A 26,404-nucleotide genomic window follows, 5' to 3' on the forward strand; every position below is an offset into this window, starting at 1 on the left:
TAGGGAAAAGATCCTCTGGTGCTGATGAAAAGACCTGCTCACTGAAAAAAAGAGATGGGATTGCTTACCTTCAGTGATTCTGTTTGTGAGCCTAGTCCCTTGGTGCAAAGCTCCATGACTGAATAGGAACAGAAAGTATCTCGGACTTTATACTGACTCACAGCAAGAAGCCACAGGGCAGGATTGGTTTCCAGCTCTGAGGGAGGAATCAGAATAGACTGGTGTCCTGAATAAACACTGAAAAAAAAATAACAGAAGATTACTGGTCAGGAGAGGGTCAATTTTCTATAGATAGTTTTCTTTTAGTCAAAAATATTATTTTTAACATTAATTTTTAAATTTTGAGGTCCAAACTCTGTCTCTTTTTAGTCTCTCCCCCACCCATTGAGATAGCAAACAATTTGATAACCCATTTACACATGTGAAGTCATGTAAAATATACTTCTATATTAGCTAGGTTGCGAAAAAGCAAGAAAAATAAAGTGAAAGATTATAGTCTGAAGCCAAACTGAAAGGATCATGTCATCATTTGATACCCAGCATCTAATCTTAGATCAATGACTAACTCTCTAGGAGAGCTTGAAAAAAAACACTCAGACTACATGTCTTGATTTCCTCATCTATAAAATGAGGAGAAGAGCCTCAGCCTTGCATACCTACAGGTGGTAAGACAATCATATATGATGATTTTTCTAAAATCCCTTGGAAAATTTGCAGGTCAGGTATTGCAGGATGTAGCTTTATTTAAACTAGTATGCTATTTGGCTGCATCTTCTGAATCTGTTGCATTAACTGCATTATTAGAGTAGGAAGGATGGTGGAACTCGCACATTTAGAGCACTTGTGTCTGTGGTACTAGCAAGGAAATGAAAAAAAAATTGGGAAAATGGAAAGTTGTCAACTAGTTTTAAAGTCTACTTTTGAACGGTTGATTTTTCTCTCCTTTCCTGAACAACAGCAAACAGCCTAGCTAAGAAGGGTCAAAGAATGAACCCGAGATTTTCACTCTAGAAAGTTTTGAGAAATGGAAAAAATATGGAGGCACTGATAATATTTAAAAAGACAACTATCTACTTTATTTCCAACAGAGAGGAACAGGTATTAGTTGACACAAATGAAGTATCCATATTTGCCCAAACTGTACTTCTTTTATGATTTCTTCGATGTCATGTCCCAATATCAACGGCTTCTTTTTATTATGACAAAATCATCCCAAGTCAACTATCTTACTTCCAATTGCCCCAGACAAGAAGAATATGCTTCCCTTTTCTAATGATTATGTAAGAGGTAGTTTCTAGTTATAAAGGCTTACCTGGCTAAGGCAGCCACAATATGTACCATTATTAAATGTCACCATGCAAAGTCCATTTTTACCCTAGTGTGATCAGTGTAGGCTTTCAGCTTTCAGAATCTCATCCAAAAAAAAAAAAACAAACAGTTCATGAAGTATTGGGTGAATGCTTTTGGCTGACAAAAAATAATTCATTCGTTCACTTATTTTAAAAGTAAATGTCATGAATTGTAGGATTCAAACTGAGATCTAGATCCCAATCCATTGGTCTTTAAATACTGCCACAGGACTACAGAAATAATCTGGCCAGGGTGTCACATGAGTAATAAGTAGTAGAGGTTGGAACTGAGGTCCATCATTTGAATCAAATTTAATGCCCTTTCACCAACATCTTGTTTTATTGATTATTTGTATATATGTCCTTTTCTCTCTTCTTGAAACTGAGCAGTGAATATCCATATTTGTCCTTATATGCCATTCAGAACATTGATCAGTACTTTTAATATATTATAGATGGAGGGTCTAGATCTGTGATTTTATTGATTACATTGCCTTCCCTCCTTTAACTATGAAAATGATGGGGAAAAAGTCAAATAGTGTTCTGGTGTAGTTCAAGCCACTATTTGAGGAGAGGCTATGTTAAAGTAACCAAAGTTAAATTTTCTGGCTTTTATTTTAATGGTAGAATACATATTTTGAACTGAATCTTCCCTTTAAAAAATTATTTCTATTCGAGGTATAAAAGGGAAATAATTGAGAAGTCGATAAATAGGAAATCACAGTTTTAAAACAAATTTTGAAATCTAAGAAATTAGGAAAAGGAAAACTTAAAAGTAACTCTCATTTCTAATGTTCTTTCTTCTGTCATTCAATAAAACAAGATGACATAACTTTTATAAATATCTGCCACAAAAAAACTGGAAAATGAGGGGCTGCCCTTCAAATGGGGAATGGCTGAACAAATTGTGGTATATGTTGGTGATGGAATACTATTGTGCTCAAAGGAATAATAAAGTGGAGGAATTCCATGGAAACTGGAATGACCTCCAGGAAGTGATGCAGAGTGAGAGGAGCAGAACCAGGAGAACATTGTACATAGAAACTGACACACTGTGGTACAATCTAATGTAATGGACTTCTCCATTAGTGGCAATGCAGCAATCCTGAACAACTCAGAGGGATTTACAAGAAAAAATACCATCCTCATTCAGAGGAAAAACTGTAGGAGTAGAAACACCAAAGAAAAACAACTGCTTGATTACATGGGGGGGGCGGGATATGAATGGGGATGTAGACTCTAAATGATCATCCTAGTGCAAACATCAACAACATGGAAATAGGTTCTGATCAAGGACACATGTAAAACCCAGTGGAATTGCACATTGGCTACAGGAAGGGGTGGGGGGAGAGGAGGGAGGGAAAGAATATGATTCTTGTAACCAAGGAATAATGTTCTAAATTGACTAAATAAAATTTTCTAAAAAAAAATAAATATCTGCCACAAACATATATGTAATTTAACCCACAAGCAATAATTGACCACATCCTTAAATTCTTTTTAGATATTTTAAGGTGAATGAAATGTATGTCATTGAAAGAAGTAATTTCTCTCTAAAGGGAATAGAAATAAGCCTTGAAAACCTAATCCTATTGTCATATGTAAGTAAGTTCTTTTTAATAAAAGCATATCCCATTCTCCCATATGAAGTCTGTGAAGAAGGTGTATTCTCTTTGCCTTGGTGGTTAAATGGCAGTTGTTGGTTGAGTTCTGCTGTAGTTTCCACTCGTATCCCTACCATCACAAGCTCTTTATATACTTACTTTAAAATTCTACTTCTTTAAAACAACAATAATTAAAACAAAACATTTTTTCCCAAATGGAAAACAACATACTGAATTAGAAACTCATTGATAGTTTGGGGCAAGTGAAAGGGAGGAACCTAGAAGGAGAAAGGAGGATCCATAAATGAATATTTCAGGTTATTTGGGAGGGAAAGATCTTTAGCATCTTCAGGATCAGTAAAGGGCTTTTTTTGACTTACAACTTAAAAAAATGAATATCTACAGGTTAAATGGATTTCACACCTCTTTTTCCACCCTAAATATGTTTCTCACACCCTTATCTTGTGGTGGTATAGATAGGCTGCAGGCAATAAATGCAGGCACTTTGGACTCTCAACCTAAACTGGATTAGGCATTGGAAAGCCTTACTCATAAATCACACATTAAAATGGATTGCTTCTGTGAATATAGAGGATGATCTTGAGTGAAGAACAGATATCTAGGGATATTTTGAGTCTTAAACCCAGCTCCAATGATGACTTTCTCCTTAGACCCAACCAAACTTACCTACCCACAGGAGGTGCTCAAAGGATTAGTCACTGTTTATAAAGTACTTGGAAGATGAAAAGTGTTAAGTATTATTAATTGCATTTTAATTGAGTATGTACCCATCATTAAACTTGCATGTGCTTTTGCAAAATACCCCTTCTTGTCACACTTGCTTAGCTGGCTAAGATACTTGTTTGGAAACAAATGCCTTCTTTCCTCACAGCTTATTTCCTCCTCCCACTTGAATCTGTGGTGAAGTTACAGTGCATAATTTGTTGCATCATGGTTTCTTAGTAGGCAAAGAGGTGATGATGTCAAAAATATAGCTGGGACTTTACAAAAGGATCGGAAGCCACCATCGCCTTAAGCCCCAACCACAGTGTTGTTTTTTCTTTCATTTGGAAAGCATGGGGTAATGCTAGCTTCATGGAACCGTAAAAGCACCAGACTAAGAATCAGGAGCACTAGTCCTCTGTGTGATTCTGAGCAAGTCACAACCATCTTCTTCACCTCAGTTTCCTGTCTGGCTAACTACACTAGGTTATTGTCAGTCAATAAACATTTATTCATTTATTATTTGTATGTGCCAGATATTTGTTAGGACACTCATCTAAGAGAATGGATGTGAAAATGCTTTCAGAACTCTCAAGTATACAATAAATAAAAGTTTGCATTAAAATAAAAAAGACTAAGATGAAATGGAGTGAAATTCTACTATCTACCAACTTGGAGGAAACAGTTCTAGAGCTTTCACTAAAAATAAACTCCAAAGATGAGCGATGCATCCTAAGTGTGCTGGTTGTCAACAGTAACCAGGTTAATGGAGCTATAGAACCTTAAATCTCATTTAAGCTTTTGCTGTTATTTATACTTTACACTTCTGAAAATTTCAGAGGAAGGAAAGCTAGGAACTTCTGGCCAAAGATCCTACAGGGAGAATTGGCTCAGGAGAGATGAGAGAAGCTCAAGAATAAAATTCTAATTAAACAAATGCAAATGTTTACAATAAGGCAGAGAAGAGACTGATACAGGAGCTAAATATTCACTGACAAAGACATGGAGATGAGAGAATTAAGAGCAAGTAACTGAGGGAGGATATAAGAGTATTGGGGCCTGTAAGAATAGTAACAGGAATTCTAAAGCCCCAGAATGAGCTGGAACTGATGATAAATAACAAGAACAATAGAGGCTATTTTAATTATTCTACTGGGGCAAGAGGAAGACAAAACAAAGCACAAAACCATAACTAAGAATGAGCAGGATAATAGCAATGGATGCCAAAAAAGAATGCAGAACTACTCAAGTCTTCATTTTGCACTTTGTGGAGAATGATGTTCAATTTAGGAAAGAACCAAAATATTAAATTGGAATCCTAAATAAGCAATGCTTAATTGCTGAATCTGATGACTTTTTCTACAGTCTTCACTTTTTTGACCTGTGCAATTTATGATACTTTTAACCTCAACTGAGACACTGTTTTCTCTATGGGCTGCCATGACACTCACTGTTTTCTCCTGTTCTCCACTTGGCTGGTATTTTTTGTTCTTATTCATTACATTTCTTGTCCCTTGACTGGAATGTTTCTCTGGAGCTCTGTCCTGAATCTTCTATCCTCTTCTGTCTCTAGAAAGTCCCCCTTGAAGATGATCCATTCTCTTGGGTTAAAGTATCATCTCTCTATAAATGACTCCCAAATATAGACAATCTCTAATCTCTACTCTCTGTCATGATATTTTCTAGTTACCTATTGATAAATGTCTGGTAGATATTCCTTTTCTTGGGGTGTTCCTTACGCATCTCAAATTGAATATGACCAAAATAGAACTCAAGGGGATTTGACTACTCTCCTAGTACTCAGGTAACTTTGGAGTCTTTCCTGACTCTACCTTTTTCTTTAGACCTCATATATAATCAATTTTCACACCTCACAACATGGCTTCTGTCCACTTCTCCTCTGTCACACATTAACAACCTGGCTCAGACACTAATTACCTGTAGCTTGCATTTCTATAATAGCCTGTAGATGGGCTTTCTTGCTTCCATAATCACTCCCCTTTCCAATTCAGATGCCAAAATAATCTTCTGAAGGCCCAATACTGACCCGTATAATTTCCCATATTTCTATTGGTTTCCCACTGCTTATAGTGTAAAATATAAACTCCTTAGCCTTGCATTTAAGATCATCCACAATCTAGCTCTCACCTACCTTTCTATTTTTATTTTCTACTTCTCCTCTTCAAAAATTATATTCCAGCCAGATAAGGCTACTAGTTGCTTTGTGAATTTGATACTTCATGCCTTTTATACATTCAGTAAATACCCTGGAACACCATGTTCTCCTTGTCTCTACTCTCACAACCCTATCTTTTTTTTTTAAAGATCCAGCCTAGGTGCCACTTCCTCTGTGAAACCTTTCTTGATGCCATCTCATGTTAGTATTGTTTCCCTGCTTAATTTTCCTCATGTTAGAGGAAGCTAGGTGGTAGCATATTAGTCCTTAGTTCAAATATGGTCTAACTCTGTTACTAGCTGTAATCTTGGGCATTTCATGTATCTTATCCACCTCAGGTTCCTCATCTATAAAATAGGGGTGATAATGTGTGGAAAATTAATATCAAACTGGGATAGTTTTGCAAAATAGTTTTCCCTTTAGACACCCCCATTCCTGTCCCCCAGGAAAAATCAGGTTCAGAAGTCAGTCTGAAACATTTTTTTTCCCATGGCTATGAAACTGGGTTGATCCATCCTTTCTTTAAAGATAAAAGTATTAAGGGCAAAGCTGCCCAGTTGTTGTGAACCCTTTGACCTGTTGTAAAGCAAACTGTGCAGTCATGTTGGACTGATCCACCCATGTGGCAGAGAGGAAAAGGTATTTTTTTTCCCTCTACCATTTATGAACAGAGACCCACCCCTTCCTGTGATGAAGTGATGAAACAGGAGTTGAGATCTTTAAGTCCAACTTCTCAGGGGCTATTTACCAATCAGAAAAGTTTTGGGATGTCCAGGGAGCTGCTTGAGAAGAGTTCACTCTCTTGGGTGCATGGAGGGTGTCAATCATCCAAAATATGTCTTGAACAGTTAAATTAATAAATTATTTTAAAATTAAGAAATACTGCCTCTCAAGAATTTCAATCATCACAAATAACATCTATTTCCCAAGATTATTTCTGAGTATCAAATGAGATAATATTTGGAAAACACTAGAATGTTTGGCACATAGTATTTAATAAATAGACAATTGTTTCCTTCCTTCAATATTTACTAGTGTATATGTTGCATTCTTTCTTTCTCTCAATGTTCCCTTCTCAAATAGCATATAAGAAGCTCATAAAGAGTAGTGATCATTTCAAATTTATCTTTGTATTATATAGCATAATGGATTACAAATTAGTGGAGGGGGAAACACTAATATAGCACATACTATCTATCAGGCATTATGCTAAACACTTTACATCTATTATCTTATTTGATTCTCACAATAATCACATGAGCTAATATTATCACCTTTTATAATTGAGAAAATGAGGCAGACAGGTTAAGTGAGTTGACCAACTAATAAGATGTTGAAGCTGGAATTGAATTCATGTCTTCCTGACTCTAAGCCCAGTGCACTATTTCTGTACCACATAACATATTCAGTGGAATGTCTCAGAGATCTATTCTTTTTAACTTTGTTTTGTTTTAAAATCATTTAAAAAATAGCTTGGATAAAATAATAGATGGCAAGCTCATCACATATGGAGATGACAAAGCAGGGATGCTGAGCCAACATACTGTATAAAAGAATCAGGTTCCAAAAAAGTATCTCAACAGGCTATGACAAAAGACCAAATTTAATAGGATGGAATTTAATAGGAATAAATGTAAAGTTCTATGCTTGGGTTCCAAACATTAAATATCAGAGTACAGAATGGGCAAGCCATGAGTGAGAGAATTAATGGTCTGTAAGTATAGTAAGAGTCAAGATTGTACCATTCAGCTCCCAAGGCTAAGCTTACGAGACTACATTAAGAGAGGTATAATGTTCAGAAAGGGAGGTAACAATCCTGCTGTCTTCTAGCCCAAGTCAGGACAAATGTATGGTTCTGAGAACAATGTTTTTAAGAACTTCATTGCTTTCAGAGGAAAGTTTTTAGCAGGGCAAGGGCAAGAAACTGAGGAAGTGTAGCTTGGAGATGAAAAATTTTATTGTGGTGTGTTTCTGTGTGTGTAGAGGTAGTGGTGGAGATTATTAGCAGTTTGAAAGTATTTGAGTTTTTAAAAGATTTTTACATGTAAAAATTTAAGTTTTTCAATTGAAGAACTATTTGCAAAAGAAGGATTATTAGAGCTATTTTGCCTGAACTATTAAGGCAAAATTAGAACAACTGAGGGATACTATAGACAGATTTGTAATCCATATAAAGAAATTCTTCCTCACTGCTTGAATAGGTTAAAGTGGGAGATTAGTGAATTCTCTATCATTTAAGACCTCCTAATGGCGACTAGAACTGTGGTAGAGTGGGGTCTTCTGTTCAAATCATATTTATAATAGATATTCTCTGTTATTTCTTCAAATTCTGACTTTTCTCACTATGAACTTTTTATGTATAAACTCTGCCATACAGTCCACCCTTTTAATTTGGAGAGATCATTTTCCAACTTGCCTACAAACCTATATTGGTAAGGATAATTTTTTTTTTAACTTCAGGAGTAACTACCTATTCACAGATGATAGAATTCCTAATGTGATTCTTAGAGTCTAAATCACTTGTAGGCTTAGAAAGCAAAAATTTTCCCTAGTTTATATCATACACAGAAGGGGCCAAAATAGTGCTACCTTTGCTGTGGTGGTTATACACACTGCCCCTAACTACCTTTTTCACAGATGTGAAATATAGAAAGATAATAAATTGTATTCAATCTACCATGATCACATCTACAATGCAAATTATTGAATTCAGTCCCTTGTCTTGGTTTTGGGCAAGGACTTTTCATAATACTATTAGATCCTCAAAGATCTGGATATATACAAATGCAGACCCTCTTTCTATGATGTTAGTTACCTAATCCTCTGCAAAATGTCAAAGACCAAGGAGGGATGAATTTTGATTTCAATAAGTTGTATATAAGCTGCTATGGGATTTCTCTGAAGGAGGCCATAATTTCCTGAATTTTACTTTCTACACCATGTAAAGAATTCAAGTAAAGTGCTGGAATAGCTCCAGGAACAGCCTACAAACCTATATGTTATTGTGAATGAGACCCTTTTATTGTACTGTAAGCTGGCGTGTTAACTCAGATTCAAGCCCCAAGGCAGCATTATTAAGCAGGAACAAATTGGAATAATAGAAAATTTACTTCTGTTGAAAGGATAATAAGAAAACAATTTCTGGGCTGAAAATGGGATCACATACCAAGGTAATAGGGATGAGGTCTAACAAGCATATGCTTTATGTATCTCATAAATCATAATTATCCTCTGGAAGACATTATACCTCTTATCATTTCTGAGCTACTTACAAGAATTGGAACATAATATTTTTACTAATACCGAATTTTATTCAGTATCCATTTGTGAAAAAGACTTAAACATGGACCTAATTGGACTGCCTTGTATGATCTTTGGAACAGTTCTATTTTAAACAGCCACCCTTTCACATCAAAGATTGTATGTTTTTAGGACCAGGAATCAAAAATGCTTAATTACTCCTTCACTGAACTTTTTAGCTGAAATCTGAAGCTGATCATATTTCTCTACTTTACCTTCTCCCCAGTATTTCCACAGGACTCCAAGAATTTTCCTTTTTTAGCTCTGTTTCCATGGTTCTCTTTCACTGCTATTAGATTCAGTTCAATTCCACAAATATTTATTAAGTGATTGCTTTATACAAGGCACTGTGGTTCAACATGAGCAACTAACATTTGGAAAAACAAATTAAACCAATCAAGCACAAGATGTCCCACTAGTACCTTTGAAAGTAATCTCATCTATGTGATGGTTGATTTCTCTTTAAATAAAACTCTTGTCCATCCCTCCCCACCCCCACCCCCAAAATGCAAGACCTAAGAAATTTTTAGAATGACAAGGAGAAACTGGAGATTGATTATTAAAAATCTAGTTTTTTATATTGTAAACTCAATGAAAGCCTGGACCGTGCCTCACTTAAACCCTCTGCTTTCTGTTATAGACCTCCACATACAATAGATACTTAATAAATGTTCACTGAACAAAATGAATGATATTTAAGAACACTTAAGAAAACTATATATGTGTATTACATATGTATTATATATATATATATTACATATGTAACAACTAATATCTTGTGACCAAAGTTGAAATATTCTAAGAAACCAAAAATTAATCTTTGTAACGGAGTCTAAATAGAAATTATGAGTCATAAATTTTTGCTAATTATTCTTTCCTTGTTATGAACATCTGTTGTGTTGGGTCTTTGACATAACATACATCTTTCCAGGACAGCAAGATAACACAGACAACAAATACTGGTGTGCCCTTAAACAATCTACTATTTTAGAAATTTTAAGCCTACATATTGAAGAGCAGGGTTGCCCACGTCTCAGTCTCCACTTTTTTGGAACTTCATTAAAGTTCCATATCTACAGAAAAATTTAAAGAACAAAGGGACCTTTTTACTATCACTAGGGTCAAGGTTTTGAGCAAAATGTGTTACTATGTTCTAGGAGGCATCATGATATAATCAAAAGGCCATAAAATTTAGAACCAAAAGCATTCAAGTTGAATCCTGGTTCTGTTATTTACTATTATTTATTTGAATTTATGAGCAAGACATTTAACCTCTCCCTCTGAGGCTCAGTTTCACTATTTGTAAAATAAAGCAGTAGAATTCCAAAAAAAGAGGTAGGAGAGGGTGCGAGGAAAAAAAATCTCCCTCCATGTAGAATCAATTTCAAGGATTTTTGTTTTCCATAATAATTCAAACTAAGAGAAACATATAAATAGTCCTGGAAGTTTAGCATTATCTCATCTGCTGATTTCACTAAACATCAGATTTATAAGTCTTCTGGGGTGAGAAACTGCTCCAGAAATGTTCTGGAGGTTTGAGATTCATTGGTGTTTAGCCCAATGAAGACAGAAATGCCCTATAAAATCAGAACTGCTGTTCTGATTTTGTAATCAAGAAAGCCTCTATCCAGCTTAGAGTACTTTGGACTGTGAAAACCTGAATGTTTTAAGCTACTTCCCATGAAATCATGTATTATTCACAGCACTAATACACCCTGGGCTACAGTAAAATCTCTAAAATATTCTAATTACTCAAGGCTGCTTGCTCTTTCAAATTGTGTAATTGTTCTAGCTGATGCCCGTTGTTAATGCCAGAAGAGAAGCTGTAAGTGTGTTTTTCCTTAAAAAATTCAGAGGAATCTTACCTGCAGAGGCACCAGAGGACAAACCCAAGCCCACAATAAGGATCCAAACAGATAGCAACTTCTCTAGATGGGTAAAGTTCACACTGCAGCTTAATAGAACGGCAAAAGGCACTAGTGGCCGCATGGGACATCTGTAAGAGAAAAAAGAGCAATCAACTAAAATCTCTGCCTAGATATGCCTTTCAGCACCCAGGACAGCAATAGCACAAGAGTGGGGGGCTGTGCTGGAGTAGTGGGGGAGAGCTACTCTCAGATCCACTGAACATCTGTAAATATATCCCTGAGTCATTACTGTGCCATCATCATTGTGTAATTCACATCTACATAGAGATATGTTCAAGGAAATATCATTTGTGCATAAGAAAGGCAGCCTTCACTTTTATTCCATTCTCCCTTAGAGAGAAGTGTGAAGAAGTAGAAAGAGTTCTAGATTTCTCTGTTCCCATTATATATTTTCTTTTAATTATGTACTAGAAAGAAAAAGGAAGGGAATAGTGACTGTTTCTTTTTACCCCCAAAACTAACATTTATCTGTGTAGAATGGGTGGAAATGTGTTTTGCTACCACTTGTCACCTGTAACAAATTAATTCACTCCTCTCAGCCTCAGTTACTTCTTCTGTAGGATGGGAGTGATACGTGTTCTGCTAATCTCATAGGGTTGTTGTGAGAAGATGGAATTGAAAGCACTTAGTCAATTGTTAATTCCTATACAAAAGGTATTCTTACAGTATATAAAGTGGTGAAGACCAAAGATCTGAACAAACTTTAGACATTGAGAATAGGAGTAAAGGTAATAATTTAGTCTTATTATTAAAAACCACAATTTCTTGGGAAGTATATATCTGCTATTTTCTGATAAGGAATCAACCAGTTTCTTCATCATCTATGACCTGTCATTTAACCCAGAATAATGGAGTCATATTGATGGTGGTGTTTTTCTGAAGTTTCTTAAAGTTTTAGTGGTACAAAGAAGAAAGAACAACCACAAACAAGATTTTTAAAAGTCTTTAAATGTGAATAGCCTACAAAATCATATCAAATGTGATGTTTTTCTCCTTTTCCTTCAATTAAAAAATGAAAATTAAATGTAAATAAAACAAAGGAGTTAGATTAGATGGCCTTTGACATGTCCTTCTAAGTTCTGGATCAAGAATCTTATGATCCCTGCTTCTAATATCACCATTAATGTTGCACCTGGGTAGCCATCCTCAGCCAAATCCTTAATTACACTCTTGCCATCAGACCCTCAATCAGTATATGATAAGCTCTATGCATAGCAGACAAATACTGTAATTTACACACAAAACAATTAATTTTCTTGGAAGAGACCATTTATCCAGCCAAGCCAGATGGAAGGAAAAACAAAAGAGAAAGGGGAAATATTAGGACTGGAATTGTTTACTGAATTTAAAGCAGGTGCCTGATGTTTAATGGAAAGTAGAATATTATTATTCAATTCATTAAATATCTTAAAATGTCTACATAGGTAAGGGCAACATGGAAGATGCTTGGAATGTCAAGTTAAAAAAATGTCACGATCTTTGTCTTCAAGGAGCTTGTGATCTAATCAGATGGGACATTCATATAAAGTGTCTATAATAAAAGGTATCACAAAAGTCTGAAACTTTTAAAGTTAAAATAAGGGAATAGATAGCATGTGAAAAGCATGTATGAAAGGCCAAATATAGAGATATGAGAGATTTGGAAAGGAAGGAATCATTTTAAGTTGAGGATCCAGGAAGAAGAAAAGGATTTGAACAGGCAAACATAACAAGAAAGCCTGTTCCAAACATGGAAGACTGCAAGTAAAAATGTTATGTGATAGAAGTGAGAAAGACATGACAGGATTGGAAAATAGCTCATGGTCCAATTTGGCTTGTATTTAATGTAGTTTGTAAAAGAAACATGAAATGAAATTGCAAGTATAGGTTGAAGCCAAGTTGTGGCAGTCCTGGAATGCCAGGCTAACTATAGTGTGAAAGATAGAATGGTATTAGAAGAGCCTAGAAATAGGGAAACCAATTAAGAGACTATTGTAGAGAATAGCTAGGGGGGCTTAATGGATTGAGAAACAGGAGGGAGATCCTGGGTTCAAATCTGGCCTCAGACACTTTGTAGCTATGTGACCCTGGGCAAATCACTTAATTCCCATTGCTCAGCCCTTATTCTTCTGCCTTGTAACAAATACACAATTTTAAGACAGAAGGTAAGGGATTTTTTTAAAAAGAGACCACTGTAATAGTCTAACTAAGAGGTAATAAAGGACTAAATTAGGGGGAGAGTAGTGGAATTGGGTAAAAGGGCTCTTTCAAAAATAAAATCTATAATATATGTCATCTTGCTGAGGGAAAGAATCAATGAGAATTCCAGAGTTTTGAGCTTTGAGAACTAATAAAATAGTATTACCATCAAGAGAGGGGATGTTAGATAGATGGTGCAGTGGATAAATGCCAGACCTAGAGTCAAGAAGACCTAAGTTAAAATCTGGCCTCAGATAATTACTAATTGTGCGATGCTGGATGAGCCACTTAACCTTGTTTGCTTAAATTTCCTTAATCTATAAAATGGGCTAGAGAAGGAAATGGCAAACCCCTATAGTATCTTTGCCAAGAAACCCCCCACCCTGAGAGTCTACTTCTGCTTATTATTTTGTGCTACTGTCTAGTGATGTTTTCGTGTTTGTTTCTGTTTGCATTTTTTTGTTAAGTGTCCTAAATGGAGCTAGTTCAAAATGAAAACAAAACAAAACAAAGAGTGGGGCATGATTTAGAAGTCTGAATAACAATCACCATCAAAAGAAATAGAAAAATTAGGAAGAAGGATAGGAGTTGTGGGGTAAAATGAATTCTAATTTTTATTCAATCCTCACAACAATGTTGGGAGGTAGGGATTCTAATTATTCCCATATTTTAGCTGAGAAAACTGAGATAGAGAGAGCTTGGGACTTATTTGAGGTCCCACAGCTAATCCAAATTTTAAATGAGGTCTTCCTGATTTCAAGCCCAGCACACTATCTGACTGTACTAGAAATCTGTCCTCTCCTTTGCTTTTCTCCCTTTTAAAACTCAGGAGGACATGATGCTACTTGAAAGGACATTATGCTCCAGAAACAAAGCCAGGAGCTTTATGGGTCTTGAGAGGCATGCCGGTTGTGCTGTATGTAAAATTCTCACCTTTACTCCAGCTAGCATTCCAGTTGTGGATACACTGAAGTCAAGGTATGCCAGCGTATCTGGGTTAGAAGGTTTGTAGATTTGGGCAGGCCGCTTCTTTGGCAAGTCATCTGGAGATCAAAACAGAACCTTTAGCACAAACGACTTCCATTTTGAAACATCCAAAGAAAAGAGGTTCAAAGGTAGAGTCTATCTGCTTCCAAAGTGATCTAAGCAGTCCTCTGTAAACACCAGCAGAGAGATAGTAGTCTCTTTACCTGTATCCAGTATGGGGGGCCACGTTCTCACATCGACTGCTGCTGCTGCCTCTCTGGATCTTAACAATTTGCATATTAGTTGTGTCGTCATTAAACACGCAGAGCGACTCACCTACAGGAGCAGGAAAGTGACGAGGCAATTAGTCCCATGCATACCAAAGCAGATGAAATCAAAAGATTTAAACTTGGAAAGATGAGTCTTTCCGACTTCAGGCCAGACAGATGCTGACCACTGCACCCACTAGCTGCCCCTGGGACATCCTCTCTGACTCTTTTTGTATCTTCCATCCTCTCCTTTCAAGCAGAGCTCAGGTGCAGCTCCTCAAAGATGCCTTCCTTTAATGGCTCTCAGTGTTAATGACTTTTCTCACTCTTTGTATCACTCTCTCTGTTGTATAAAATTATATCTTCTCAGTAACATATTTTAAAGCAGAGGCTGTTTCCTTCTTATCTTAGTATTCACAGGCTTGGCAAAGTAGCTGACTTATAGTGACTGACTTAATCAAGTTTGTTGACTTGAATAGAATTCTACCTAATAATTTGTACTTTAAAAAGGACAAATGAATAGTCTGCTCCCACAGGGCAGAAAAGGGCCATCATATATATTATATTATATTATATTATATTATATTATATTATATTATATTATATTATATTATATTATATTATATTATATTATATTATATTATATTATATTATATTATATTATATTATATTATATTATATTATATTATATTACATTATATTACATTATATTATATATAATATACATTTTACATTAGATGTTTATGTTATGTGTTATGTATACATTTATATAGTATATATTTTATTATATATATTTATATATATTATTTTACATATATTTTTATCTTTACATTATTCTTATTCTAAATGTCATCTCCACCAGGTAGGGAATCACTCTTCTTTTGATTTTCAAAAGGCTATTTAAATTCAGGACCATTTTCCTTCTTCAATAAAGCTGCTTATATACATTTTCTTAGGAGCAGATGTGACTCCCCTATTTAACCAGTTCAAGGGGATTCCTGTTGCCTCTAGGTCTACCTCCATTTTTTTTAAACCCTTACCTTCTGCCTTTGAAACAGTACTGTGGATTATTTCCAAGGCAGAAGAGTAATAAGGGCTGGGCAAATGCAGGTTAATTGATTTTCTAGGAAGTGTCTGAAGTCACATTTTAACCCAGGATCTCCTGTCTGTAGGGCTATCTCTCAATCCACTGAAGCACCCAGTTGCCCTGCTCTGTAAATCTCTCAAAACTCCACACAACCTGCCCCCCCCCCATCTTTCTGACTTCATTGGACATTATTCTTCCTCCTGAACTCTGGGATCCAGCTAAATGGACCTTTTCTTTGTTCATCACTCACTCAGTGCCTTTGAAGTGGCCAACCCTCAGGCATAGAATAGACTGCATCTTCGCCACCCCCTCATTGAATCCCTTCCCTCTCTTTGGATGCATCTCAGAGACCATCTTCTACATAACATATTCCCCAATTTCTCCAGTGTCTTTTGTCCTAAACAACCTTATATTCCCCTACCTTGAATGCTCTTTAACTTGGTATTTATTCTGTTCTCTATATTTAGTATGTATTGGGTCTCTCTCCTCCATTAGAATATAAGTTCTTTGACAGTGTCGTGATTCATTTGTTGTACTTATGTATCCAACACTGTGCACAGTAAAAGCTTCACAAATATTTGTTGATTGATTGAGTCCTGTTGGTTTCTTTTCCAGAAGGTGTTACCAAACAATGCCTCCTTTCTTCAATGCTTACCTTGCATTTGGAAAGCACTGCAGAAATATTTATCCATGGCTGACAAAGGGAACAAGATGCTCTTGAAGTTTCAGAGGAAATTCTATAAAGAAGGGCTTCCTCATTCCACTGGCAAATGCAGAGGGTCCAGCTGGACCCTCAGTGCTGCTTGACAATCACTGTACTGTAACCAACTTATGATCTCATTTCCTAGAGTGATTACTCCAAACTTTTTTCTGTTATCTTCAAGCCCCCAAGGGCATCTCTACTACCCACTTTTATGAAAGATAACTTGGCTTCTTGTCTTATGGAAACATGAGCTCTGTCTACTCTATCTCTATAAACATAGCATTATCACACACTGTCTACTTCTTCTTTTGGTCTCCCCAGTCTTCTCTAAAGTTGGTCTCTCTCCCTATGTCTATTCTATAGTGTCTCTTCCAGAAATCATACACTCCACTCTGTCATGGACCTTTAATCTCTACTCTGACACATAGCCAGAGGGGTTATATAAAATGGTGGATGGATGACAACATCAGAATTGGAAAGGCCCCTGACAGATTAAAAAGCATTGAGCTATATATATGTAAGAAACTGAAATTCAGGAAGGCTAAATGGCAAGTCACAAGTAAAAGGCAGAAGAGACATGGATAGAGAGCAGTTGTTCTGGAAAAGATCTGGGAGTTTTAGTAGACTATAAGAGATGTTGCGCTGGAGTATTCGATCCTTGGTAGACCTCATGTAATGTTGGATTGAGTTCTGGGCACCCCTGTTAATAGATAGATAGATAACCTGAAGTGCCCAAGGGATGGCAACTATGTTGGTGAAAGGCTTTAAGTCTATTGCCAAATGAGGACTAGGGAGAGGAACTGATGATTATCATGGAGAAGATTCAGAGGGGACATTACAGATGTCATACAGTATTTAAAAGGCAATTATGAGAAATAGTGACTGCTATGGCTCTAGCAGGTACAACCAGGAGCAATGAATAGAAGTTGTAAAAAGGGAAATTTTGGTTCAATGCCATGAAAAACTTCCTAACAATTAGAGCTCTCTCAAAGTGGAACAGGCTGCTTAGAAAATAACAGGTCTTTTCTAAGAGATCTTCAAGCAAAAGCTTGCTATCAGGATACAACAGGAGGGACTCTTTTCATATTTACTGTTGAGGCTAAGTGACCTTCAAAGCCCCTTTCACACTTCAACTTCTGTGATTTTTCTGGTTCGTATCATCCTCCTACACATAAAAAGAAGCCTCTGGATTCCTCCAACTCCATTTACTGACCACTCACTTCAGACTTCTTAGAAAAATCCTTCACCCCTTTCTCTTCCTTCCAATACTTATAAATTGCTTTCCACATCCCAATTGGTAATTCCAATGACCTTTTTCTATCATTATCATCCTTGTTTGACATATAAAGCTTCTCACAATCTGATTCAACCTGCCCATATGGATTTATTCCATATAGTTCCTCCTCACACATACTCCATTTTAGTCAAATTGGGTTCTTTTTAATATGATAGTCTGTTTCCTATGCCTAGAATATTCTCTTCTCCCTTCTACCTCTTAGAGCCATTAGTTCCCTTCAAGGCTCATCTCAGGGGCAGCCATGAGTTTGTCTTTGATTCCTCCTAGTTGTTAATGCCCCAATAATTGTGATGTATTTACTAATGTATCCCCTATTCTCCTAATAGAATGTAAACTTGGATCCTGAAGGAGAAACAGGAGATTGCATTTTACAGGTAAGTAAAACCATCACCATCTCCCAAGACTCCGATTGGGTCAGCTTAGGACCCTAAATCCAAGAGCCTTGTATTCTCTCTAAGACCATACCATTGGTCCTGCTTCTGACCTGGGCTGTACAACTATCATTGAGAGAAGATCATTGGGGAAAGGATTCACCTTCCTTAATGCCACCACCAAGGGCAACTGATAGCCATGAAAACCCAAGAGGAGAAGCCCTCCCTCCTCAAACCATTGATCCTGCTTCTGTGGGAGCTATGGAAGACTCAGAAAAGTCAGTTCTTGCCCTCAAAGTCCTCAGTACTATCAAATGGCCTAGCATTACAAACTGATAAGATTTTGCCAGTGGAGATTAAATAACAATGAGATAGTAGAAAATTTTGTCACTTCAGGTGAAACTATAATACCATACATACATACTTAAATATACAATAAATGTAAATATATATGAAGGTTTACATTAGAATTGATATTAGAATGTCAGTTCTTTAAAAGCAGAGACTGTCTTACCTTTTCTATTGGTTTCCCAACATATGGTATAGTTTGCATATAATATTGCATAATAAATGTTTTTTTCATTTATTCAAGATCTCTGAAGACTGAAACTGTTTTGTTTTGCCTTTGTATCTTTATCTTTTACAGGCCTTTGTGTTATTGAATTGAATTGACTTTTCTGCTCAATGTTTGATAATATTGAACCTCCCCTAGTTGCAGAGTTACTATACTCTGATGATTCTCCTCCTCTTCTCCAAATGAACGTCATTGTCTCTTTTGCTGCTTTGGCATTCTCTGCCAGACCTTCTGTCCCTGGCTCTTTCCTGTTTGTTCTTTATGTTCTTTCATTTTCTGTCAGAATCAACTGCCATTTAAGGAGATGATTCCTGAACTTCTCTCTAGCCCCAGACTCTCATCAAAGCTCCAGATCCATATCACAAATAAGGATTTCCCTCTGGATATTCTACCTCATACTCAATATGCTCCCTTTATTACCTCTGTCCCTAAATGTGCTTCTCCTCCTGACATCTTGGTGGTGGTACCACCATCACACCAGTCTCCCAATTTTGGAAACTTTATGGTTGACTTTGATTCTTCTCTCTCTCAGTACCGATGAACTTCTAATAGGGTTCTTGACATTTATTAAATACCACTTGAACTGGATTTATAAATGACCTTGAAGTACACTAACCCTGGCAACTAATCTCTCTCTTGTGTGTGTCTCTGGACAAAAAAAAAAGGAGATGAAGTGAGACTGGCTTGGCTTAAATCGAAGCCAAAGTCTTATCATAGCACCAAAGTGATGCATATTTCTCAATGGCTAATCTAGGGGGAAGTATACTTTCAACCAAATTAAAAAGATTGTGAAGAGATGTTGGAATCAGACTTAAATCTATACTGTCTAAGAAATCACCGAGCTAAACATGAAAGGGCTCATCATTAGAAAGATGATCTCTAGGAAATGAATTTGGGGTCTCAGCTACCATTTAACTTTAAGATATGAAAAAGAAAACCTGCCTAGCAGTTACTGTCACTACTCACAAACCTTCAAATTCCGTAGCCTGGAGTAGCCTCATGTTTATCTACAAAAGAAAAGTTGTGTTCTTTCGGTCTTCAGTTTACATTGGGCCTCTGCCTTCCCAGATCTCCTTACCTCCACAATCATCTTGACAGTCGGTAATGTCGTGGCAATGTTCTGGGGATGGGGAGGTCGGACCGTTATTGGCACACAGCCTGCATATAGGCAGCCATAAAAAGCTGCGATTAGGTCTATTCCTGAATGAAAAGCAAAACAGAAACTCCTAGTTGAAAATCAGATTGTTTAATCACAGTCATCCCTGTCAGCATAAATATTACTTTGAAGTAACTTAGGAGAAAGTTACATGAATAGCTAAGCTCTTTAACAGACTCCTTTTTTAGTCCCTCATCAGGATCTGTTAAACTTCACTGATCATATTCATTCAAGCTATTCTTTTGGGCATGAAATACCAGGGGAACCCCCAAAACTTTAATCTTCCCATCATTTCTCAGAGGGATTTTTTCATGTTGGGATCACTAATTGGTAGTGAACAGGTTTAATTACTATTGATTAAATAAGCAACAGAAAGGTGCCTAATAAGAGAAAACTAAGCATAAAGAAAATCATTCAAAGTGGTATTTTTCCCCATATTTTGTAACTAGCTCTTCATGGAATTGTGGTGCCTGAAATGTAGCCCCCAGATCCTTAAACAAACCTGAATAAACTAATTTTAGTTTGCAGAGTAGAAAATTAATAGGAGCTTCACCTGAATAAGGATGGGAATTGAACTCACTGTGAGATGTTTGTGATTTACACAGGTGATGACCACCAGTGAACATTATAACAGGTTTCTTGGCAGGGCAGGGCAGATCTCAGATGTCTGGAGCCCTAGACTGTCCCCAAGTCCCTCACCTGGGGGGTAAACCAAGGCCACGTGGTCTCCATCTTGCAAGTGCCCTCTCTCCATCAACATAACCGCAATCTTCTCAGCTCGTTTATGCAGCTGGACACACGTCAAAGAGTTGGCTATCGTGCCCTGCATATTAAGAGAAGACCAGACCAAATAAGGATTGGTGGCTTTTTCAATCCATCAATTACTTCTTTGCTTCCTATTCAAGGGAGATGCTTTTTAGAAAGGCAATTTAGAGACAATCTATTACAGATGAACTATCTCACAGGGTATATAAATCCTTCAAGGGTTGGTGCAAAGAGAGTTATATAATTTTTGGACTGTAATATAAATTGAATTATCATCATCGTTATCATCATCATCATCATCATCATCATTATCATCATCATCATCACCATTAGGGCAGGATTGGTACAGGTAACAGAAAACAGTATTAAGATGGATATGTTTCATAGAATTTTAGAGTTGGAAGGACCCTTTGTAGTCAACTTTTCTAATTCATACACAAAAGGAATTCCCAGCATAACACACTCGTTACCCAGGGGTCATATAACTTCTGCTTGAAAGCCTCCATGCAGAGGACCCTACCACCAGTCCATTCCACTATCAGAAAGTTTTAATTGAAGGGAATTTTTCCTAACAACAAGCTAATCTTGGTCTTTTTTTCCTATTTTGGCCCATTGTCCCTGGTTTTGTCCTCTGAGAGCATGTACTTGAAATACTCAACTATTTCTTTAAATACTTATCTGAAATATGGCAGTAAATGAACCAGAGCACTGATTTAAGGACTAAAGAGCTATGGTATTCAATGGTTGGATTGTGGGATCCATACCTGTTGCAAAAAGCCACCACTCATACCAACTCAAAATCGCAAGATATCTAAGAATGAATAGGAAATATCTAGAAGGATTAATAAAATAATGGCTTCTGCGGGGAAAAACATTCATAAAGAGTATAGTTTCAAATAAGTTACGAGAGTCAAAACAACAGCTTACATTTACATAGTGCTTTAACATTTGCAAAATGCTTTCTTCCCAAAACCCTAGTGAAGGAGATGTAATAGCATGTAATAGCACCCCATTTTATAGATAAGGAAATTGAGATAAGAAATTAAGGGTTTTGTTTATGATAACACAGTTAGGACATATCTGAGATGGAATTTGAATTCAATCTCTTAACTCCAAGTCTGGTGCCACAACACACTACCCTTCAAAGAACATACACAGAAAAGCATAGGAAAAAAAAAATAATAAAACAACCCTGCAATTGAATGAGGATAAAACTTTGCATGCAGTAAAGATTTTTAATTGTTCTTTTCACTCATAGGCTTCCTAAAGTAATTCCACTGCAGAGTTGTCAACCCTGTGGCCCACCGCACTCCCAAGTGAGGACCAAACCAGATTCTAATGTCATGGGGAATCATTTAACAAAATAAATAAACACACAGATAACATAGATAATGTTAATAATTTTCCAAGTCAATATGCAGCCCACGGAGATCCTTATGGATGGCTTATTGACTCCTTTTCTGTTTGAGTCTGACACCATTGGTGTACAGCATTTCCCAGGGTGAAGAAACTACAGTACAACTTTGTTAAATAGTTTTCTGTTCTGTTCAAATTGTATTTTTAAAAGTTCGGTAGGAAGAAGGAGCCTGGAGCTTTTTATGTAATAAGAAGCTATTTTTGTCAGCAGGAAATCAGTTGTAAAAACCTCAGAAGTGGAAAAAGACTAATTAGAGTATAATCTCTATCCAGAATAGCCTCTATATGAACAGGGAACTGGATTGTCACAGAAGAATTGCCACTAGAGTGATCATTCTTGAAAGAGGCTTGTCATGGGATTTGCTAGTTCAGCCAGTTGTTCTGAAATTTGATTTTTCATTCCTTTTCTGCTGGGACATTGTCTAAGAGGGTAAGTCTAAAAGGATGGGGTGGCAACTAGAAGCTCAGGCAATGCCATGAGGAAGCTGTGCACTAGGCGGCTGCTTTCTCTTCGAAGGCACTAGATGAATAATTAGCTAGAGCAAAACAACAACAGCAATGACATCTTTTTGATAAACAAGTAGATAATCCTGGGCACTCGCTGTTCCTGAAGCAGGCAGAAGAGGATAAAGCAGTGAGTCCAACAGTGAATGGGTCAGAAGCACTAGATGTGAAAGTTAAAAGCCTAGGTGTTGTTCACCTGTGACTTAAACAGTTAAGTGTACTGAGAGAAGGCACTTGTGCTTTGGTGTTCATATTTTTAAATATTTTGCATTTTTCCAAAAAGCTCATTTTATGAATGAGTCCCTTTGAATTACTATTTTTGTTTGTTTAAAAACCCTTACTTTGGCCTTAGAATCAAGACTATCATTTCCAAGGCAGGAGAGTAGTAAGGGCTAGGCAACAGGGGTTAAATGACTTGCCTAGGATCACACAGCTAGGAAGTGTCTGAGGTCACATTTGAACCCAGAACATCCTGTTTCTAGACCCGGCTTTCAATCCACCAAGTTACCTAGCTGCTGCCCCCCATCCCTGACTTCTTTAATCTTCAATCTTTCCATATCTACTTTTTTCTCCTGTTTGCTGCTTAACAATAAGAAAAAGACAAAAAAGTTCCATTCCTTTAATTTTCTCTTCTCTTTTTATAGTCAAACTCCTGGGAAAAGCTGTCTCCTTCATTTTCTCTCCTCATTTCTTAATTCCACTTGCAACTGGCATTGCTCTCTCCAAAGTTACCAATAGCTTTTTAGTTGTAAATCAAGCGACATTTATTTTTATCTTTCTTTCTTGAGTTCTCTGCAATATCTGACACTACTAACCATTCTATCCTCCTGAATACTGTCCTTTCACACTGTTCTCCTCCCACTGATCTTGAAACTCCTCAGTCCTTCGATAAATCATCACCCACATCTCTCTCTCTCTCTCTCTGTCTGTCTGTCTGTTTCTCTCTCTGTCTCTGTCTCTGTCTCTCTCTCTCAAGCTTGGACCTCTTCTTTCAGTCTATCACTGCTCTGTGATTTCATCAGTTTATAAGGCTTCAATGTACATCTTTATGCAGATGACAACTGCAATTTTTCCTGCTTTCCTGTTCTACATTACCAAAGACCTATTTGACCATTTCTATACATTTACATTCTCTATATAACCAAATAGATCTCTATCCTTTCCTGAAACTTGCCCCTCTTGTAAATTGCCTTATCTCTCACAAGAGCAGCAGTATGTTCTGGACTCTTCATGCTCCCTCATACTATTCAATCCATTGCCAAATCTGGTCAATTTTTCATTTAGGACATCATTCTAATCCATCTAGTTCTCTTCAATAGCATGGCCACCACTGTACCTCACACCCTCATGGACTCTACCTAGGATTACCCCAATAGCCTACTCACTGGTATCTCTCTTCTCCAGTCTATCTTCAAGACTGCTGCCAAAGCAATATACCTAATGTACTGCTAGAAAATTCCTGTGGCTCCCTATTGCCTTTAGGATAAAGTGTAAACCCCTCTGTTTGGTCCTGAAAGTCCTTCACCATCTGACTACATTTCCAGGTTTATTGCCATTATATATACATATATATATATATATATATGCATATATGTGTATGTTTTAACACATTCTACTTTCTAGTCAAACTGATCTCTTTGCCTCTAGTCTTTGTGCCTTTCACATTCCTGAAAATCACAATTTCTTCACCTCGGAGTCTTAGAATCTCAATATCCCTTCAAAGGGACCAGTTCCATTGCCACCTCCTTTCCGATGATTTCCCACTGCAGAAGCTAGTGCTCCATCAGAAAAATTATTTTAGATTTTCTTATACTAGAAGCAGCTGATGGCAGATTGAATAGAGCTGTGAACCTAGAGTCAGGAAAACATGAGTTCAAATCTAACCTCAGACACTATGTGAATCTGGGCAAGACACTTAATTGCTGTTTGCCTTAGTTTCCTCAACTGTAAAATAGGGTTCATAATATCACCTACCTTCCAGGAAAGTTGGAAGGACCAAAGGACATATTTGTAAAGTGCTTAACATAGTGCCTAATACATAGTTGTTGTCTGTCCTTCATTTTGACTTGCTGGTTAATTGAAGTTAAGTGAGGCAGAATTACACAAAGCCATTGACCTCCTCACTCTCTTTTCCAGAGTCAACAAAGTAGAGTGACAAGACCAAAATCAGGACAATTGGTGATGGCTTGGGATGTAGTAGATGACTTTATCATCACTGATGTATGTGACAGAGTGCCTCACACATAGTAGGCACTTCATATATACTTACTGATGCACAGACTAGTTGAATAACATGTCCAAATCACATGAAATACAAACTAGAGTTAGAAGTCAGGGTTCCTGAATTATCATCCAAGGCTCTTTCTACATTGTATTGTACTTTATAGTTAATGATGCCTCTAAAAAATCATTTTATAGACAAAAGCATAATTAATTGGTTCAGGTGTTCAGTGCTTTGAGCTATACCCTGGGAATGTTTTTGAGTTCTATGAAGAAACCCATTTATATTCTGATGTGTATTGAATTGTCATTTTTACTCTATCAGATCTACTCATGAACACAGAGCATCACTCTTACTATTTAAGTCTTCCTTTATCTCAGTCATTAGTGTTTAATTCATACAGGATTTGCTAGTTAGTTATTATTATTGTAAATAGAGTCTCTTTTGCCTGCCATTTTCTTTCTCTCATGGCCAGCATATAATAAAAATGCATAAGGGATGTGAATTCATTTTGTATCCTTCGACCTTATTTTCAACTAATTTATTGTCTCAATTTTATCATTGAGACAAATAGGTTTTCTAAATATATTATTGTGTCATTTGCAGATAATGATATCAGACCTCTTCATTTCCAGTGTTAATCCTCTTTTCTTTTTCTTGACTAATTTCAATTATTAACATTGTCAGTATTCCATCAGATAGTATACATCTTTTTTTTCCCTAAATGATTCCTGCACAGAGGAAATGATATACACTGAAAGGCAACTTTCCAGAAGTATAATTCCCTCCCCTAAAACATGGAGCCCGTTTATTGTGTTTATTGTTTTTCCATTAGATAAGTTATATAGAAAGAGAATACAGAACATGATACCTGAAGGGTGTCTGAAGGGAGACCTTTCACAAAGTGAGAATAATCTGTCAATGTTTGCAATATAAAAATATCAATAGAACTGAAAGTGCCCCCCTCCAAAAAAAGTTAAGAGCAAGAAGATGATAAAGGCATTAGGGCAGTACAAAAGCTTAATAGAGGTTGCAGTGTGCAAAAGTTGTTCCTTTGCTTTGCTGGATCTAATTTTTCTATATTACAAGTGGGATAAATACCTAATTAAAAAAACAAACAAATAACTGACAACTGTCGAACATTACACAGGTAACGGCAGGTCTAGGACTAGAGGCTAGGTCAGGTCAATTCTTTATACCAGACTGAAGTTTTTCATTGGAAAAAATGCAAGAAGTTGGAAACAGGGTAGCTAGTTTTGATCACCAAGTGGTTTACATAGAGAACAAATCTCATCAAGGAACATGTATTCTTTTCTATCAGGGCAAGCAGGTAAAATAATATGGCTTATTTGGTGTCATTCATCATTTCAGTTGCAGAACTGACCCAATCAGTAATCAATCAGCAAAGATTAAGTCATTGTTTATTCTTGCTAATTATTGAGGATACAAAGGCAAAAGCAAAGCAGTTCCTTCCCTCAAGAAGCTTTCATTCTATTGGTAGAGACAATATTGAAATATGCAAGTGCATTAATAATATTAACAAAATGAATATGATAGTTTTTTGGGGGGAGGCACTAACAGCTAAAGGAAATCAGGAAAGGCTTCATGTAGAAAATCATGTCTGAGCTGAAATCTTGAAGGAAGCCAAATGAAGCCAAATTCTAAGAGGAAGAGCGAAGGCATTATGGCTATGGGACACAGCCAGGGCAAAGACATAGAGATAAGATGGAAGGGGGAGGGTCTTGTGTGAAGGTCAAAAAGATCAACTTGGAAGCACTACTAAGTGCATAAAAGATATCTAAAGTTGGAAAAGTAGG

The 26,404-nt window shown here is 36.7% G+C and overlaps 1 protein-coding gene across 7 annotated transcripts in view; it reads right to left on the reverse strand.

Annotated features, from left to right (window-relative positions):
- DIP2C (disco interacting protein 2 homolog C) overlaps positions 1-26,404 on the reverse strand; it is a 634,433-nt gene that overhangs the window by 69,066 nt on the left and 538,963 nt on the right. For all 7 annotated transcript variants that reach the window (XM_007504698.3, XM_007504697.3, XM_007504696.3 and 4 more), the window contains 6 exons: positions 20,381-20,504; positions 19,604-19,725; positions 14,449-14,560; positions 14,192-14,301; positions 11,018-11,148; positions 69-237 (listed from right to left, as the gene is read on the reverse strand). In XM_007504698.3, coding sequence (XP_007504760.1) covers positions 69-237; positions 11,018-11,148; positions 14,192-14,301; positions 14,449-14,560; positions 19,604-19,725; positions 20,381-20,504 — 768 coding nt within the window. The remainder of the gene's footprint in view (positions 1-68; positions 238-11,017; positions 11,149-14,191; positions 14,302-14,448; positions 14,561-19,603; positions 19,726-20,380; positions 20,505-26,404) is intronic.

Source organism: Monodelphis domestica, chromosome 5 (genome assembly GCF_027887165.1).
Source record: "Monodelphis domestica isolate mMonDom1 chromosome 5, mMonDom1.pri, whole genome shotgun sequence".
Taxonomy (NCBI): Eukaryota; Metazoa; Chordata; class Mammalia; order Didelphimorphia; family Didelphidae; genus Monodelphis; species Monodelphis domestica.